The sequence below is a fragment of the Hylobates moloch genome, unplaced genomic scaffold, assembly GCF_009828535.3.
Source record: "Hylobates moloch isolate HMO894 unplaced genomic scaffold, HMol_V3 SCAFFOLD_8, whole genome shotgun sequence".
Taxonomy (NCBI): Eukaryota; Metazoa; Chordata; class Mammalia; order Primates; family Hylobatidae; genus Hylobates; species Hylobates moloch.
In genome coordinates this window covers 112,259,267-112,279,621 of record NW_026652283.1, presented here as the reverse complement: position 1 = coordinate 112,279,621, position 20,355 = coordinate 112,259,267, and the positions used below count along the sequence as shown (strand labels likewise).

Sequence of the window (20,355 nt, the reverse complement as noted above, 5' to 3'; positions counted from 1 at the left end):
TGATTTATTGTCTTCTGTAATAATAATGAATATTTACAATATACTGCATGCATGTTAAAGGTTAATATGTATTGTAGTGCTCACAATAACCCCATAAAGTAGGAGTTCTCATTTAATAAGATTATCTTTTTTGCTTTAAATTTTTTTAAAATAATTGTTATGAAAACATCAAAAATACAGAAAAGGTGAAGAAACTAGTATAATGAGCTGCCACATATCCATCATGTGGCAACAACAGCTGTGAACCCTTTTGTTTACCGTGCTTCATGCCTCTTCTATCCAGCTTTCTTGGAGGGCTGTAGGTATGAGTCACTGTTATTTTAAAGCATATCCCAGATAATACATCCTTTTTAACCCATCAATTCTTCAGTAAATTTTTCTACCAGGTAAGGATTTTCTTTCCTTTTTTTATTAACCATAACCCCAGTCACCATCATCATCATACCCAACACAATTAATGGTAATTCTTTAATATTACCTTATTTCTCCAGTGTCTTAATAATTAACATTTTTATTGGTAGTTTGTTTAAATCAGGATTCAAAACAAGTTCCACCTATTGCATCTGGATAGTGGATCTTTTAAGTTCCTTTTAATAATGAACCATTTCTCCCCAACTTTTCTCTTTTATATATATATATATATATATACACACACACACACACACACACACACACACACTTAGACATATACATATATGTATTTACATATGCTCATATACATGTACACAAATATGGGAATAAATACATGTACATACATGCATACGTATACATTAGACATAGTGTGTGTTTATTAAATTGGTTATTTGTCCTATAAATTTTCCATATCCTGTTTTCTCCTTAGTGCCTCCTTGTGGTACCATTGAAGATGTTTCTCTGTTTCCCATAGTTTATGCTGCTGGTGACTAGAAGCAGACAAGGTTCAATTCTTTTGCCAATACTTATGTCATAATTAGTGCATGCTTCCTTTTACATCCCATGAGGCAGCAGTGAGGTCTGGTTGTCCTTTTTTTAGTGACATTAAGATTATATCAGGTTAAAGCACTGAAATCCTTGACCATCATTCATATAGTAAGGGTTGTAAATATGATTTAATGATTTTATCATTACCACCAGAATTTATTAACCAGAATTACTCTATGAAGAACTTGACTTAACCACATATTTAGTTATACTGAAATACACTTCATACAGGACCAAGAAAAATGCTTAAATTTTTCCCCTTATGTTATCAACTTTCACAGTAATGAGTTGCTGCACTATCCATCTCCACAAGTTGCTCTGATGGATGAGAAACTCAAGTTGCCTTCTATATCGTTTTTGGCAAAGTGAAGATGCTGTGGGCTCATCATGAACATTTCTTCTCCCAGACCTAGAGTCAGCCATTTCTCTGAAGGGCAATTGTTCTTTTCCAAAATAACAATACCAGTATTGTTACTAAGATTATTGAATGCAGGTTAAATTTTTGTTTTTGTTTTTTTACAGTTCTATTGTCTTTAGGATATGACATGCCAGAATATACTGTTGTGTTTTTTTAATCTCTTCAAATAATTTTTCTCTGGGTGTTGATATAACTTAGAATATACAGGTTTATTTATTTTCAAAGCAGTCCATTTTCTCTGAATTTTAAAGACTGCTTTTTCTTTTCTTCTTTATTTTTAAATTACCCAAAGTTTTTATATGGCTCCATAGTCAAAACTAAGATACGTTCAGAAAAGTTTTGCTTCCATCCATATCTGCTCCACCTATTTATTTCACCTTACAGATACCCATTTTTGTTTTTGGTTTCGCCCTCCATTATTTCTTTTCTTTAAATCTTTTATGAATATCCGTACACACGTATATATAAACACACATAAACATATCTATAACATTTACTGTGACAGCCACACATCTGTAAGCTAAATAGGCACAGAGGTTAAAACGGAGTTATTGTGACTGCTTATGCACCCTGTCTTACTGGTCCTACAGTAACTGACATTATACACTAGCAGAGACTGTTTATCTTGTAGAGTCTTGGGAGATTTTACTGGCTACATTTTGGCCAACACATCCTTGGAATCATGCACTGACCTGATCTAAAGCTGACTAGAGACAACAGTTTCCCATAAAAGTTTTTCACAAGCCAAAATGTTACGGTAACTACTCTGGCCTCTTTTCAGTTCTGTTTCCCTCTCATGAGTACATACAATGAAATGACTAGGAAGAAATTCTTCTAATGCTAGCTTGTCTGTGAACTTGTACTTGTCTGAATTTACTGTAGTACTAGTATGTTCAACATTATGCTTGGAAGAAATAAACAGCTTAAATTTTACATATCAGTAAGTCTTCCCATCAGGGAAATTTAAGAAATAAGTGATATTCTCAAACAATTAAGTTAAACAAAATTAAGAACAAGAAAAAAATACCTAACTGTATTACTGCTGTCCTATTTTAAGAAACCTAAGCTGAATAAGCTCCTTAGTTTCATACATTGTTCTTTACCTGATTTAAGTTGACTTTATTTTTAATTTCAGGTCACTGTATAACTGTGAACACTTCTCCACAGTTGTGATTTTTAAAGAAAGTAGATATATCGATATATCCATTGGACCAGAATTTACTTTTACAGATTCTGTCGAGAATATATTACAGACTGCTGTATGTTCCATTGTGGTTGATGTTTTATATGTTTTTAAGGTTAAAATTGGCAGCCTTAGGTGTATATGTAAAAATTATTTAGAACCCTATCAACTAAATAAAGTTGAAAAATTGTAAATAGTTGTCATGGAAAAAAACTTGATGTCTGATATTTGTTAACATTTTTTCTTTTGTGTTTCTAGTGTGTCACAACTCACAGATATGAATGAACAAGAGGAGGTATTACTAGAACAGTTTCTGACTTTGCCTCAACTAAAACAAATTATTACCGACAAAGATGGCTTAGTAAAAAGTATTGAGGAACTAGCAAGTATGTTTTCCCTCTCCTGAGCTCAAATTTCCTGAAAAAAATCTGATCTTTACCTAGAAGTAAACTAGAGATTTATCTTACAGGAAAAAATCTCCTTTTGGAGCCCAGCTTGGAAGCCAAAAGGCAAACTGTTTTAGATAAGGTGAGTTAGTGATCATTTTGAAGACATTTATATAATTTAAAAATAGAATAAAACATCGTGGCCGGGCGCAGTGGCTCATGCTTGTAATCCCAGCACTTTGGGAGGCCGAGGCGGGCGGATCACGAGGTCAGGAGATCGAGACCACGGTGAAACCCCATCTCTACTAAAAAATACAAAAAATTAGCCAGGCGTGGTGGCGGGCGCCTGTAGTCCCAGCTACTCGGAGAGGCTGAGGCAGGAGAATGGCGTGAACCCAGGAGGCCGAGCTTGCAGTGAGCCGAGATTGCGCCACTGCACTCCAGCCTGGGCGACAGAGCGAGACTCCGTCTCAAAAAAACAAAAAACATCATTTTCATTTTCTCTTTTAGTATGAATTACTTACACAGATGAAGTCTACTTTCGAAAAGAAGATGCAAAGGCAGCATGAACTTAGTGAGGTAAGACTATTTTGTTTTTTCCCGTTGCCATGAGTCCTGATCTTTCTTTCATTATCATCAGAAACCATTTATGAGGTCTCTGACCTTTATAAGACACGATACCTTTAAACGTGGATGAACACCTCTCAGTGATGAGGCATCATACATGATTTGTGCTCATATAAGAGCGTATTTGTTTCCAAAACAGAAAATTATGACAGGCCCTGACACATAACTTTTCTGGGTAAGTTATGAAACCATTGTAACCCTTGTAGTGAAACCTAGCAACAACAACAAAAACTTTTGACTCACTTGTAAGCTTATCTACAAATACCTTAAATGACAAGTTCGCAAGTTAAAAAGAATAATATATGAAAAATATATAGTATTATCTGTTACAAATAAGTTTTATGCTAGAAATCCAGTTATGTGAAAATCAAAATAATTTTATAAAATTCAACCTATATTTCTGAAAAAGAGGAATCTTTAAAAATGAAAAGGAAACAGAGGAGATAATCTTTGTATCATACCAATAACAACCTCATAGTTAATATTCTATTTCCTGTAAAATTAGGAACTTTGGGTAAAGTCAATGAAATAAAACATAAAATAGATATAAACCAATAACAGCAAAAAAGATGGTAAAGGAGAATATAAATTTATAATGAATTTCAGATAATATGGTCATTTGTCAGAATAAAGAAATAATAGCTAACATTGAGCAATTAATATGTCTTGCACCACATGAAGCTATTTACATATATTGACCCGTTATTACACCAAATCCTATGAAATAAGTATTGTTACTTTTTCCCATTTTACATTTTACAGATAGGGAAACTGAGGCACAGGGAGATTAAATAAATTCCTTGAGGTCATACAAGTAGAAACATTATTTAGGAGTCTAACCTAAGCAGTCCTCCTTCACAGAAAATCTGTGAGATTCAACTGAAGTACTGTTAGATATACACTGGACCTTAGTAAATGTTGAAGAAGCTTTCATAGTACTCAACATCATTCTTCATACAAACTCTTGGTAAACTAAAAATAGAAATTTCTTATTTGAAGAGGAATACTAGAAACCAGCAGTAAACCTCACACTTAATGACTACACATTTCTAGGATCCCATTAATGTTAGGAATAAGAGAGTAATGCCTCATGATCACTGCTGTTTAACGTTGCTTGGGAGGTTTTGAGTACTGCAACAAGACCAAAAAAAGTGGTATAACATAAAAAGAAGAAATGAAACAGTTGTTTACCAAAAATAAACAATGAAAAATTCTAGAGAACTGAGAAATTTTTTCTCGTTTGCTCCAGCAATTACTACTGCAAAATGAAGTACAGAAAACAACTTATTTACCATAGGAACAAAATTGTAAAGTACTTAGAAGTAAACCCAATGAAGTAAGTTAGGAAACTTTATTGAATGCCATAAAAGAAGAGTTGAGTTTTCTATTTTCTAAGACTATTTAGAGCAGCATAGAATATTCATTGAATGAAAGATCCAGTATTAAAAAGATTTCATTCTCCCCAAAATAACTTAGAAATTGAATACAGTTCTTATCAAAATGCCAAGAGTATTTTTTTCATCTTAAGAGATTCATTCTAAAGTTCATCTGAAACTTTATTTTTCAGATCGGTAAAAGTAATCAGGAAGAGCTTGAACAAAAAGAAAAAATGAAAAAAACTCCCTTTCCCAGTATCAGTATACACTGTAAATCTTCATTATTTAAAACAGTATAGTAGTTTTATAGGAAGAGAAAATTATTTCTATGGAACAGACTATGCAGTTCAAAAATAGACTCGTGTATGTGAATAATCAGTTGGAAAAAATTGAGGATTCAATAAATTATAAAATTGGTTATTTAGTATCCATTTAGAAAAAGGTTAGATCATGGTATCGTACAATACACAGAAAGGTATTACAGATAAACTGCTTCAGTGGAAACCATAAAACGTCAACTAGCTTCTAGGATTTTTTCTTTGAGATTATGGTGGGAAAAGCCTTTCTGAGCATAATAAAACAGATATGAGCGTAAAGGAAAAACTCGACATATTTACCGATACAGACTGAAAACTCGGATATATTAAAAAATCAGGAAATCAGAAGTGAGGTTAAAAAAAGGGTACAGATATTGTTAGCCTGTACAACAAATACTAATGCCAATGGTCTATTAGAAAAGGAAACAACAGGAAACTGACAAAAGGAGAAATATAAATGTCCATTAAAGATTCTGCTTTAACAGTTATTCTCATCCTTAAACATTCATATAGGAATTGCTGGAAGTGATTCTTCAAACACTTAAAAAAAAGACACACACACACACAAAACAGTGATTCCTAGGCTTCTTTCTAGATGTTCTCAGTCAAAATTTTCTGGGGATGATGAGTCTTCCACGCTCTAACATATGGAAACTACTTCAGTAGACTGTTGGTTCCGTGATGGAAGAATCTGTTCTGTTTCATTTCTACTGTATACCTAATACCTGGTCCAGTGGTTGGCACATAATAGGTACTCGATAAATATTTAATGAATAAGTAACTGGACACTTTTGAAAATATGTTCAGCTTTACTATAATTTTTTTAAAAGCCAAATAAAACATCCACGTGAGCCATACTTGTAAAGATAGATAACCAGTTTTGGCAAGGGCAATAAGAAAATGGTGCTTTACAGTTCATTTTTGTGTATGATGTGTCACAAAGAGATACTATCCCACGTGCATTAGGATGGCCATTATTTTTTTTTTCTTACTCGGTCACCCAGGCTGGAGGGCAGTGCCACAGTTACAGCTTACTGCAGCCTTGACCTCCCAGGCTCAAGCGATCCTCCCAACTCAGCCTCCCAAGTAGCCAAGGCTACAGGTGTGTGCCACCACACCTGGCTAATTTTTATATTTTTTGTAGAGACGGGGTCTCGCTATGTTGCCCAGCCTGGTCATGAACTCCCAGGCTCAAGCCATCTGCCTGCCTCAGCCTTCCATAGTGCTGGGATTACAGGCATGAGCCACCACGTCGAGCAGGATAGCTATTATTAAAAAATTGTTTCAGTGCCTAGATTTAGGTCTTTGATCCATTTGGAATCAATTTTTGTGTTTAAGTCAGGTAAGGGTCCAACTTTGTTCCTTTGCCTGTCGATAATGCAGTTTTTTCCGCACCATTTGTTGAAAAGACTCCTTTCCCCATTAACTGGACTGGGCCCCCTGGTTGAAAATCATTTAGCCATATATGTGAGGGTTTATTTCTGGGCTGTCTGTTCTGTTCCATTGTTCTTTATGTTTTTATGCCAGTACCACAGTTTTGATTACTGTTAACTTTGTAGTAACTTGAAATCAGGAAATATTAATCATCTTTGTTTAAGATTGCTTTGGCTATTTGGGGTCTCTTGAGATTCCGTATTAATTCTAGGATGGGTTTTTCTATTTTTGCAAAAAATGCCATTGAGATTTTGATAGGAATTGGCATTGAGTCTGCAGGTTGCTTTGATTAGTAATGTCTTCTTAAGAATATTAAATCTTTCAACCCATAAACACGGGATGTCTTCCAGTAATTTATGTCTTCAATTTCTTATAGCAGTATCTTAGAGTTTTCTGTTTACCAGTGTTTCACTGCTTTAGTGAAATTTAATCCCATCATATTTGCCTTATTCTATTGAAATGAGTCATCAGGTTCAGCCCACACTCAAGGGTGGGATTATGCAAGGGCAGGAATACTAGGAGGTGAGGTCATTAGTGGAGAGTCTCTTTAGCATATATCTACCACAGTGATTTAATTTGTAAATCCTTAGGAGAGGACAATGATTTTCCCAGTTTCTCTCATTTAATAGTTTGCAGCCAATAGATTAGTTTCTCTTGAGTTAGCTATCTACCCCTATCCAAAAGCTAAGGACCTGGGTGGGGCATTATAAGACAGCAGATTTTCTCAAAAAGAGGCTATGTAGGGCATATAATAAATTGCCTCTCCATACCACTACCTTACTTCCTTTCCCTGTGAGGAGTTCTTGTGAGTATCATAAATTAAAGTAGTGCCTGATTTTCTTTTTCAGAGCTGTAGTGCAAGTGCCCTACAGGCAAGATTGAAAGTAGCTGCACACGAAGCTGAGGAAGAATCTGATAATATTGCAGAAGACTTCTTGGAGGGAAAGATGGAAATAGATGATTTTCTCAGTAGCTTCATGGAAAAGAGAACAGTATGTAATACTCGTCAGTTGAGGACAAGTATTGGATAAAGTTTGGTATTTTTATAGAGGAGGAGAAGCACTGGGTCTTAGCTATTTCTCTGTTATGATATCATCCCCCATTTTTTGTACAATATAGTATTTATCTGAAAGGAAGGTTTCTGTTCCTTGGGTGTGGACTTGGGCAAAAACCAGGTTCCTGGAACTTAAAACTTTGAAGGTCTGTCATAGGACTCTGGACAGCCACACACCTTAGCTATTCCCAGGGAACCCCAGGGGGGCAACTGCTATTGCTCTAAGATGTCCTTTTGATGTGACTTGAGATATAAATGAGAGTGAGGGCCTGTGCGTGTGGCTACTTCCTGTCTGGTATATCAGAGGAACAGTCCTGGTCAGAAGGGGGCTCTTCTGAGCAGACATTACTAATAAACTTGGTGCTGATCTGGAAAAAAAAAAAATTTTTTTTTTTGACAACATAATATCAAATTACTTTAGCATACTCCTGAGTGAAAAACATTAGCACATTACTGAACTGGAGTTTTGAGTGCTGTGAGAGGAAACTGAAAAGCCTCTTGAGAATAATAGCAGCATCCTCCTATCAATTTAGACTTGCTTTTTCTGAGTATACAAGCAGGTAAATCAAATAGTTGTTTCAGAAATGGTAGTATCTGTATCATTCTGTAACACAGCTGGTAAATCTAGTCCTAATAGTTGAAATATACTGCTCAATGAGTTGTTTTACCACTTGTTGAAAGAATAATCTACAGGGATTATAAAATACATTTTTAAAAATGGAGAAACAGTTTCTGTTCTGTTCCGATATTTCTGTTGTATTTAAAGAAAAATCCAAAGAAGTCTGCTTAATAGTGTCTTGCCTTTTAATACAGTCCAAAATATTTACCTAATTTGTCTGAAATAATCACATTTTAAAAATAATCTTTTGTTAGTAAACTTTATGAAACATCTGTGAGACACACACACAGACACTCCTGTTAAGGCAGATGGGGTGGATTTTATCATTCCTATTTTTCATGAGAGGAAATTGAAGTTCAGAGATGTTAGTGACTTACTTATGGTTATAGTGTTAGTAAGGCATTGATTTCTGGTCCATTATTCTTTAATGCTATATAACTGTGCCTTGAAGCTTGTATCTGTTAATCTTCCTGGTTAACAGTAGCAGAATTTACTTCTATATTTTTTAAACACAGATATTTAAAGTTAAATAATTGATATAAAGGATCAGTGTTTTTTACATTGTAGAAGCTTGCAGGCGAAGGCTGTCTTCCAAGCAAGAGCGTTTTTTTGTTTTTTTTTGATTCTTAAATTCTTAGCTGTCTTCAACATTAGCTATCTTTAACATTCAATTATTAGATTACTAGCTAATTCAAAATGAATTGGTGTCATGTGGTCCTCCGCCCAGTCGACTAGGCTGAGGGAGTGGATTATGAGAAGGGAGCATGAGAGGTTCCCTAAAACAGGGACTGGAGTACAGGAAAGAAGATGACAGGCATTTCTCATGTCCCATTCAAAGTATTATCTGCTCCTGGTAACATTAGTGCTAATGAAATGAATTTGCTCATAATCTAATAATTTTAGCTATTAGATTATTAGCTATCTTCAACATTGAAAACATAAAATAATAGCAACAAGTTAAAAGATTCCTGTCATACTGTAGGAAGTAAAGTAGTAGGCATATCTTTGTAAAATTGACTGGTATTTTCAAAAATTTATTTTCTAGATTTGCCACTGTAGAAGAGCCAAGGAAGAGAAACTTCAGCAGGCAATAGCAATGCACAGCCAATTTCATGCTCCACTATAGGTAAATTGTATTTCAAGTTTGAGTCTCAAGGTTATTGCATCAGTATTCTTTAAATAGACATGTTGTTAATGGTGCCTGTTCATCAGCCTTAAGCATAATTCTCTCATTATAGTTATTGTGCTGTGTAACATAGAATGCTTTGTATTATATAATAAGCATAATACAAACATATGATTAGTAGAAATCTTTCGGATATTTTGTATGATCTTGGCATGAAAGAGATTTTTTTAACATTAACTGCTGATATAGAATTGTAAGTTATAGTCAGTTCCTTTCTCTGACCTGGTGTGTAGAGTATACCTGTCATGTGGCTAACATTTCTCAGAAGGCTCCTTTGTCATTTCTTCTGTTAAAGTGAACCAGTCTCTTTTTCCATCCCACACCATGATTACTCTAATAATTCGCCTGTCCCCATGACTTGAGGGTTCTCTTCCTATGCGGCACTGAGAGAATGATCTTCCTAAAATACCACTTTTATGATAAAATTTGCTCTACTCCAGAACCTGTAATGAATCCCTAGTAATGACAGTATCCATGCCAAATTCATCTGCTTTTAAGATTTCCATAATCTCGCATATATTTCAGATCACCCATTTTAACTTTGCTTTTTCCCCTTCCATTGCATTGTCTTACGTGGCACATTCTTCCTTCTACCACGGTATCTTTGGTTGTGCTCGTACCTGATGTTAAGATGCCTTTCCTTTTCCGCTGCACCTATTTTGTTTTAGGAATGATTTGTTTGCAAGAATAGTTCTCACCCCAACAAACTTAAGTAAAAGGTATTATTGGGTAGGACAGGGATTTATTATAGAGTAAAAATGAAGGAGAGTATAGTCACCTGAGAGTGAAAACAGCCACTCAGTGACCAAAACAGCTCTTCTCACACCTTTTTTGAAGCTGCTTGTTTGCTTGTTTCTTATTTCTGCGTCTCTGTTCTTTTTTAAAATTTTTTCTGGCCGGGCGCAGTGGCTCATGCCTGTAATCCCAGCACTTTGGGAGGCCGAGGCAGGTGGATCACAAGGTCAGGAGATCGAGACCATCCTGGCTAACACAGTGAAAACCCATCTCTACTAAAAATACAAAAAAATATTAGCCGGGCTTGGTGGTGGGCACCTGTAGTCCCAGCTACTCGGGAGGCTGAGGCAGGAGAATGGCGTGAACCTGGGAGGCAGAGCTTACAGTGAGTCGAGATCGATGATTATATCATCTCACAGTTCAAACAGCCAATGGAGATAAACAAGGGTCCCTGGAGTTCTAGAACATTCCCTGGGAAAGTAACTGACCCCGTATGGGCAAGCTATCCATCCTAGTGTAGTCGGTTTGGCCTGGAAATTGGTATCCTGTGGTCCTCTGCCCAGTCAACTGGGCTGAGGGAGAGGATTATGAGAAGAGAGCATGAGCGGTTCCCTAAAACAGGGACTAGGGTACAGGAAAAGAAATGACAGGCATTTCTCATGTCCAGTAAACTATTTCTGCTCCTTGTAACATTAGTGCTCACAATGAATTGTTTTATATGTTACTTTCCAAATCATACTATAAATTCCTTAAGGGTAGGGGCTGATTTTTGATACCAACTTTGCATATCTGCCAGCTAAAGAAGAAGTAGCCACAGAGTAGTTGCTCATTTATATGCACATACTCGAATCCCTTCCTTACCTCTATTCCCTCATAGTCAAGTTATTTTATAGGCAAATCTTTTTTATTATTATGCTTTAAGTTCTGGGATACATGTGCAGAACGTACAGGTTTTTTACATAGGTATACGTGGCCATGGTGGTTTGCTGCACCCATCAACCTGTCATCTACATTAGGTATTTCTTCTAATGGTATTCCTCTCCTTGCCCCCCACTCCCCAACAGGCTGCAGTGTGTGATGTTCCCTCCCTGTGCCCATATGTTCTCATTGTTCAGTTCCCACTTATGAGTGAGAACATGTATTATTTGGTTTTCTGTTCCCGTGTTAGTTTCCTGAGAATGATGGTTTCCAGCTTCATCCATGTCCCTGCAAAGAACATGAACTCATTCTTTTTTATGGCTGCATAGTATTCCATGGTGTATATGTGCCACATTTTCTTTATCCAGTCTATCGTTGTTGGACATTTGGGTTGGTTCCAAGTCTTTGCTATTGTGAATAGTGCTGCAATAAACATACGCGTGCATGCGCCTTTATAGGAGAAAGATTTATAATCCTTTGGGTATATACCCAGTAATGGGATCTGGGTCAAATGGTATTTCTAGTTGTAGATCCTTGAGGAATCACCACACTGGTCTTCCACAATGGTTGAACTAATTTACAGTCCCACCAACAGTGTAAAAGTGTTCCTATTTCTCCACATCCTCTCCAGCATCTGTTGTTTCCTGACTTTTTAGTAATTGCCATTCTAACTGGTGTGAGATGGTATGTCATTGTGGTTTTGATTTGCATGTCTTTAGTGACCAGTGATGATGAGCTTTTTTTCATGTTGGTTGGCTGCATAAATGTCTTCTTATGAAAGTGTTCATATCCTTTGTCCACTTTTTGATGGGGTTGTATTTTTCTTGTAAATTTAAGTTTCTTGTAGATTCTGGATATTAGCCCTTTGTCAGATGGATAGATTTCAGAAATTTTCCCCATTCTGTAGGTGGCCTGTTCATTCTGATGATAGTTTCTTTGCTGTGCAGAAGGTCTTTAGTTTAATTAGATCTCATTTGTCCATTTTGGCTTTTGTTGCCATTGCTTTTGGTGTTTTAGACATGAAGTCTTTGCCCATGCCTATATCCTGAATGGTATTGCCTAGGTTTTCTTTTAGGGTTGTTATGGTTTTAGGTCTTAACGTTTAAATCTTTAATCCATCTTGAGTTAATTTTTGTATAAGATTAGGAAGGGGTCCATTTTTAGTTTTCTGCATATGGCTAGCCAGTTTTCCCAACACCATTTATTAAATAGGGAATCCTTCCCCCATTGCTTTTGTCAGGTTTGTCAAAGATCAGATGGTTGTAGATGTGTGGTGTTATTTCTGAGGCCTCTGTTCTGTTGGTCTGTATGTCTGTTTTGGTACCAGTACCATGCTGTTTTGGTTACTGTAGCCTTGTAGTATAGTTTGAAGTCAGGTAGCATGATGCCTGCCGCCAGCTTTGTTCTTTTCGCTTAGGATTGTCTTAGCTATATGGGCTCTTTTTTGGTCCCATATGAAATTTAAAGTATTTTTTCAAATTCTGTGAAGAATTCAATGGTAGCTCTGTGGGAACAGCATAGAATCTATAAATTACTTTGGTCAGTATGGCCATTATCACGATGATTCTTCCTATCCATGAGAATGGAATGTTTTTCCATTTGTTTGTGTCCTCTCTTATTTCCTTGAGCAGTGGTTTGTAGTTCTCCTTGAAGAGGTCCTTCGTATCCCTTGTAAGTTGGATTCCTAGGTATTTTATTCTCTTTGAAGCAGTTGTGAATGGGAGTTCACTCATGAATTTGGCTCTCTGTTTGTCTATTATTGGTGTATAGGAATGCTTGTGATTTTTGCACATTGATTTTATATCCTGAGACATTGCTGAAGTTGCTTATCAGCTTAAGCAGGTTTTGGGCTGAGACAGTGGGGTTTCCTAAATATAAAATCAGGTCATCTGCAAGCAGAGAAAATTTGACTTCCTCTCTTCCTATTTGAATACCTTTATTTCTTTTTCTTGCCTGATTGCACTAGCCAGAACTTCCAATACTATGTTGAATAGGAGTTGTCTTGTGCCAGTTTTCAAAGGGAATGCTTCCAGCTTTTGCCCATTCAGTATGATATTGGCTGTGGGTTTGTCATAAATAGCTCTTATTATTTACAGATACATTCCATCAGTACTTAGTTTATTGAGTGTTTTTAGCATGAAGGGGTGTTGAATTTTATCGAAGGCCTTTTCTGCATCTATGAGATAATTGTGGTTTTTGTCATTGGTTCTGTTTATGTGATGGATTACGTTTATTGATTTGCATATGTTGAACCAGCCTTGAATCCCAGGGATGAAGCCAGCTTGATAGTGGTGGATAAGCTTTTTAATGTGCTGTTGGATTCGGTTTGCCGGTATGTTAATGAGGATCTTCGCATCCATGTTCATCAGGGATATTGGCCTGAAATTTTCTTTTGTTGTTGTGTCTTAGCCAGGTTTTGGTATCAGGATGATGCTGGCCTCATACAGTGAGTTAGGGAGAAGTCCCTCTTTTTCTTTTGTTTGGAATAGTTGCAGAAGGAATGGTACCAGCTTCTCTTTGTAACTCTGGTAGAATTTGGCTATGAATCAGTCTGGTACTGGGCTTTTTTTGGTTGATGGGCTATTACTGCCTCAATTTCAGGACTTGTTATTGGTCTATTCAGGGATTTGACGTCTTCCTGGTTGGGAGGATGTATGTGTCCAGGAATGTATCCATTTCTTCTAGATTTTCTAGTTTATTTGTGTAGAGGTGTTTGCAGTATTCTCTGATGGTAGTTTGTATTTCTGTGGGATCAGTGGTGACCTTTTTTGGTTTTGTTTTGTTGGTTTTTGTGATGGACTCTCACTCTGTTGCCCAGGCTGGAGTGCAGTGGCACGATCTCAGCTCACTGCAGCCTCCACCTCCTGGGTTTCTCTGCCTCAGCCTCTCAAGTAGCTGGAATTACAGGCACGCACCACCGTACCTGGCTAATTTTTGTATTTTTAGTAGAGATGGGGTTTCACCATGTTGGCCAGGCTAGTCTTGAACTCCTGACCTCAGGTGATCCACCCACTTCGACCTCCCAAAGTGCTGGGATTGCAGCTGTGAGCCACCACACCCATATGATCTCCCCTTTATCATTTTTTATTTTGTCTATTTGATTATTCTCTCTTTTCTTCTTATTAGTCTGGCTAGTGGTCTATTTTGTTAATCTTTTCAAAACAGCTGCTAGATTCATTTTTTTCTTTTTGAAGGGTTTTTCGTGTCTCTTTCTCAAGTTCTGCTTTGATCTTGGTTATTTCTTGTCTTCTGCTAGCTCTTGAATTTTTTGCTCTTGCTTCTCTAGTTCTTTTAATTGTGATGTTAGGGTGTTGATTTTAGATCTTTCCCGCTTTCTCCTGTGGGCATTTAGTGCTATAAATTTCCCTCTAAACACAGTTTTGCTCTGTCCCAGAGATTCTGGTACATTGTGTCTTTGTTCTTGTTGGTTTCAAAGAACTTATTTATTTCTGTCTTCATTTCGTTATTTACCAAGTAGTCATTGAGGAGCAGGTTGTTCAGTTTCCATGTACTTGTGTGGTTTTGAGTGAGTTTCTTAACCCTGAATTCTAATTTGATTGCACTGTGGTCTGGGAGACTGTTATGATTTCCATTCTTTTGCATTTGCCGAGGAGTGTTTTACTTCCAATTATGTGGTCAATTTTAGAATAAGTGCTATGTGGTGCTGAGAAGAATGTATATTCTGTTGATTATGGGTGGATAGTTCTGTAGATGTCTATTAATTCCGTTTGGTCCAGAGCTGAGTTCAGGTCCTGAATATCCTTGTTAATTTTCTGTCTCACTGATCTAATACTGACAGTGGGGTGTTAAAAAGTCTCCCACTATTATTGTTTGGGAGTCTGAGTCTCTTTGAGGTCTCTAAGAACTTGCTTTATGAATCTGGGTGCTCCTGTATTGGGTGCATATATATTTAGGATAGTTAGCTCTTCTTGTTGCAGTGATCCCTTTACCATTATGTAATGTCCTTCCTTTGTCTTTTTTGGTTTTTCTTGGTTTAAAGTCTTTTTTATCGGAGACTAGGATTGCAACTCCTGCTTTTTTTTACTTTCCATTTGCTTGGTAAATCTTCCTCTGTCCCTTTATTTTAAGCCTATGTGTGTCTTTGCACATGAAATGGGTTTCCTGAATACAGCATGCTGATGGGTCTGGACTCTGTATCATTTGCCAGTCTGTGCCTTTTAATTGGGGCATTTAGGCCGTTTAAGGTGAATATTGTTATGTGTGAATTTGATCCTGTCATTATGCTAGCTGGTTATTTTGCCCATTAGTTGATGCAGTTTCTTCATAGTATCAATGGTCTTTACATTTTGGTTTGTTTTTGCAGTGGCTGGTACCGGTTATTCCTTTCCATGTTTAGTGCTTCCTTCAGGAGCTCTTGTAAGGCAGGCCTGGTGGTGACAAAATCCCTCAACATTTGCTTGTCTGTAAAGGCTTTTTTTTCTCCTCCACTTATGAAGCTTAGTTTGGCTGGATATGAAATTATTGGTTGAAAATTCCTTAAGAATGTTGAATACTGGCCCCCACTCTCTTCTGGCTTGTAGGGTTTCTGCAGAGGGATCAGCTGTTAGTCTGATGGGCTTCCCTTTGTGGGTAACCCAAGCTTTCTCTCTGGCTGCCCCTAACATTTTTTCCTTCATTTCAACTTTGGTGAATCTGACAATTATGTCTTGGGTTTGCTCTTCTCGGGGAGTATCTTTGTGGTGTTCTCTGTATTTCCTGAATTTGAATGTTGGTCTGTCTTGCTAGGTTAGGGAAGTTCTCCTGGATATCCTGAAGTGTGTTTTCCAATTTGGTTCCAGTCTGTCACTTTCAGGTACACCAATCAAACATAGGTTCTGTCTTTTCACATAGTCCCACTTTTCTTGGAGGCTTCGTTCGTTCCTTTTCATTCTTTTTTCTCTAATCTTGTCTTCATGTTTTTTTTTTCATAAAGTTGATCTTTAGCCTCTGATATCCTTTCTTCTGTTTGATCAATTTGGCTGTTGATACTGTGTATGCTTCACGAAGTTCTTGTGCTGTGTTTTTCAATTCCATCAGGTAGGTCATTTATTTATGTTCTTCTCTAAACTGGGTATTCTAGTTAGCAATTCCTCTAACCTTTTATCAAGGTTCTTAGCTTCCTTGCATTGGGTTAGAACATGCTCCTTTAGCTCTGAGGAGTTTGTTATTACCCACCTTCTGAAGCCTACTTCTGTCAGTTCATCAAACTCATTTTCAGTCCAGTTTTGTTCCCTTGCTGGTGAGGAGTTATGATCCTTTGGAGGAGAAGAGGCATTCTGGTTTTTTGAATTTTCAGCCTTTTTTCGCTGGTTTTTCCTCATCTTCATGGATTTATCTACCTTTGGTCTTTGCTGTTGGTGACCTTCGGATGGAATTTTTGCATGGTCGTCATTTTTGTTGATGTTGATGTTATTGCTTTCTGTCAGTTTTCTTTCTAACAGGCCGGTCTTCCGCAGGTCTGCTGGAGTTTGTTGGGGGTGTATTCCAGATCCTTTTTGCCTGGGTATCACCAGCAGAAGCTGCAGAACAGCAAAGATTGCTGTCTGCTCCTTCCTCTGAAAGCTTTGTCCCAGAGAGGAACCTGCAAAGTGCCAGCTAGAGCTCTCCTGTATGAGCTGTCTGTCGACCCCTGCTGGGAGGTGTCTCCCCGTCAGGAGGCACAGTGGTCAGGGAACCACTTGAGGAGGCAGTCTGTCCCTTAGCAGAGCTAGAGCGTGGTGCTGGGTGATCCGCTGCTCTCTTCAGAGCCGGTAGGCAGGAACGTTTAAGTGTGCGCAAACTGCGCCCACAGCCGCCTCTTCTCCCAGGTGCTCTGTTGCAGGGAGATGGGAGTTTTATCTATAAGCCCCTGACTGGGGCCTCTGCCTTTTTTTCAGAGATAACCTGCCCAGAGAGGAGGAATCTAGAGAGGCAGTCTGGCTACAGTGGCTTTTTGGAGCTGAGGTGGGCTCTGCCCAGTCTGAACTTCCAGGAGGCTTTGTTTATATTGTGAGGGGAAAAGGGACTACTCAAACCTCATTAATGGCAGACGCCCCTCCCCCCACCAAGCTCCAGCGCCCCAGGTCGACTTCACACTGCTATGCTGGCAGTGAAAATTTCAAGCCAGTGGATCTTAGCTTGCTAGACTCCATGGGGGTGGGATCTGCTGAGCAAGACCATTTGGCTCCCTGGCGTCAGCCCCCTTTCCAGGGGAGTGAAGGGTTCTGTCTCGCTGGCGTTCCAGGCACCACTGGGGCACAAAAAAATATTCCTGCAGCTAGCTCCGTGTCTGGCCAAATGGCCACCCAGTTTTGTGGTTGAAACCCGGGGCCCTGGTGGTGTAGGCACCTGAGGGAATCTCCTGGTCTGCAGGTTGTGAAGACCGTGGGAAAAACGTAGTATCTGGGCTAGGTAGCACAGTCCCTCAAGGCTTCCCTTGGCTAGGGGAGGTAGTTCCCTAACCCCTTGCACGGGTGAGGCAATGCCCCACCCTGCTTCTGCTCACCCTCCGTGGGCTACACCTACTGTCTAACCAGTCCCAATGAGATGAACCAGGTACCTCAGTTGGAAATGCAGAAATCACCTGCCTTCTGTGTTGCTCTCCCTGGGAGCTGCAGACTGGAGCTTTTCCTGTTCGGCCATCTTGCCTGGGAGCCACTATGGGCAAGTCTTAATTGGAAGATAATGTAAAGAGATACATATTTATCTTCTTAAATCTTAGGGGGTTTTTTTGTTGTTTTCTTTCTAGATTTTCCTGGAAACATGAACTGCCAAGAGAGAAATGGGACACAAAACTAAACACTGTTTTATATTTATGGTTTGCAAACTGGCATTTCATCAGTGGCTAAATTCACAGATATCCTATATAGATTGTATACAGAACTGAGACTGATTTTATACAGATTAGAATGATTGCTGTGATCTTTGAGAAGTTTTTCTGCACTATTTGCACTGAAATGTTTATTTATTATTGATAAATCCTATCATATTTAAGTTCCACTGCTGTTTCTCTTATCTTGATTAAATGCCTATGCATGTACTTTTAGCTAGTTTTTAATATTTTATATAACTTCATTTAAATTTGTATTTTTAACTTGAAGTTCCATTTCTTTATCAAGAATGGTATTTAGATTTTTTTCCTCTTAACCTTTTTTGAAAAACTATTTTCAACTGTGAGGAAACCCTTATTTTTCTTTCTTTGTGGATAAAACTTTCAGAAGCAATTTAAGGTATTCATAGTGTTAGGAAACACCAAACCTGCCTATGTGCCATCTCACAAAAGAAACTTTTAATACCTACAATAAATCAAAAGAATAAACCAGCTGTTCTTATATATTGTTTCATTTTTAAAACTAAAGATGCATTTAAGAAGCAATACAAGTAAATATTTTACCTAACAGAAAAAAAAAAGTTGCCTTTCATTTAAACCAGTCCAACACAAATTCTCATGCTAATTTAAAAAAAATAATAAGTATCTGGTAGGTTTGTGGTTGGATAGGTTTTCTAAATTCCTAATGTTAAAAACAATCTTTATGTTAATAAACACTAAATCTATACACAAAAAAGTCAATGAACTTTTCTGACCTCTACTGTGAGTTATCTTTTCCTAAGAGAAAAGCTATAGTAATAAGTAAAATTTAATTTTTAAGTAATCCTGATTTTTAATGAATTTGAGTGTTCTTGTGTACTATGTTGAGCAGTTTGCTTCTGTACCATGTCACAAAATTAACGTATTTCTTGAGAAGCCCCGAAAGCTCATAAAGGAAAATGCCGTGAACTATGTAGCTCAGGCTTGGTAAGGTACCATCTAAATTACAAAACAAACTAATGCATAATTTTGCTTAAATTTCATCCCAGTATGATTGTCTTCCCGACACCAGCATACAATATAGATTGTCTTTTTTATATTTTTTAGTTCTTCATGTTTTTGGCAATAAAGTTACAGGAAAAACAAAATTATTTCGTTAGAATTAAAACATGCTTAATATTTAGTCTGTCTGTGGAGGGCAAGTACTCACGTGGACTAAGATACAATGTTAGATACAGAAAATAATTGTCTTCCTGGCACTGTGCTAAGGGCATGCTGTTAAATCTTCAAAATGACCAGATGAGGAAGGAATAATTATTACTCCTGATTTACAGATAACTGAGGTAAGAGTGTTTCAAATTTATGATAGTCTTTTTGGGTATTCAGAAACCTTTCCTTACTGCACTGGCCACCAGAGCTTAATTTTCCCAGCAGTTACAGCAATGGAAGATATAACAGTCTCAATCTTTTGCCAACAGTCAGGTTCCCAGAAACCAGGTAGATGTATCCCATAACAAGGGAGGAGCATACCACAGCCCTTCATTTGATTAATTAATTCATTTGATCTATCATCTATTTTATTAAGTACCTACTAGGAATAAGGCATTGTGGAAATACTGTACAAAGATAAACATTGTTTAGATGCTTTCCTTTTCACCAGAAAAACAGAAAAAAAAAAAAAAGAAACATTTTCTTACAGAGTAAATATCTTCTACATAATCACATGAGTAGTTCATCTCTGTTTTTTATTCTTTAAAGTTGAACTATCCCAGTTTCATTCTATACCAGTTAACACAGCTTAGGTTCTCCTTCAAAATTCATTCATTAGATAACCTTGTTACAACCTAGTCATGAAACAGAGGAGTTTGATCACAGCTACCTGCATTTAACAAATAGACAAATCAGTTTACATAAAGGTTATATATGTATGTCACCCAGGATGAAAAGAATCTGCATTTGAATATGCCCTTATGAATGTGGGTTCTGTTTTTGCAACAGAGATTAAGTGACCATTTTTTCTAATTTTATGGCTATATATTTTCTTCATAAAAATTGGCCACATTGGAGAAGCAGTGCCACAGGAAAAATGAAATGCATGTCAAAGTTTGTATTCTGATTTTACAAGATGAGATAGAAATCAGAATTATAGAGGAATACTTAGGAGTTACTAGACTAATCAGTGTAGGAATTTGTCATAGGTAGAGATTTAAAGGTTAATATCTCAAAATAGAAGAAAATTGTAAATCAGTGAGACAGAAATTAAAGAGACCCACTTCAAAGTTAGTTGAAAGAAATTTCTAGGCATAAATTTAGACTAGGAAATTTATATCAGAATAGAGGGTGCTTGACCCATAT

At 37.2% G+C, this 20,355-nt stretch overlaps 1 protein-coding gene across 3 annotated transcripts in view; it reads left to right on the top strand.

Moving 5' to 3' along the window:
• Positions 1–18,513, top strand: part of VPS37A (VPS37A subunit of ESCRT-I) — a 50,500-nt gene extending 31,987 nt beyond the window's left edge. For all 3 annotated transcript variants that reach the window (XM_032162403.2, XM_032162405.2, XM_058443313.1), the window contains 6 exons: positions 2,820–2,947; positions 3,031–3,089; positions 3,458–3,526; positions 7,550–7,693; positions 9,420–9,500; positions 17,941–18,513. In XM_032162403.2, coding sequence (XP_032018294.1) covers positions 2,820–2,947; positions 3,031–3,089; positions 3,458–3,526; positions 7,550–7,693; positions 9,420–9,500 — 481 coding nt within the window. In that variant the 3' untranslated portion in view covers positions 17,941–18,513. The remainder of the gene's footprint in view (positions 1–2,819; positions 2,948–3,030; positions 3,090–3,457; positions 3,527–7,549; positions 7,694–9,419; positions 9,501–17,940) is intronic.
• The last annotated feature ends 1,842 nt before the right edge of the window (positions 18,514–20,355 follow it).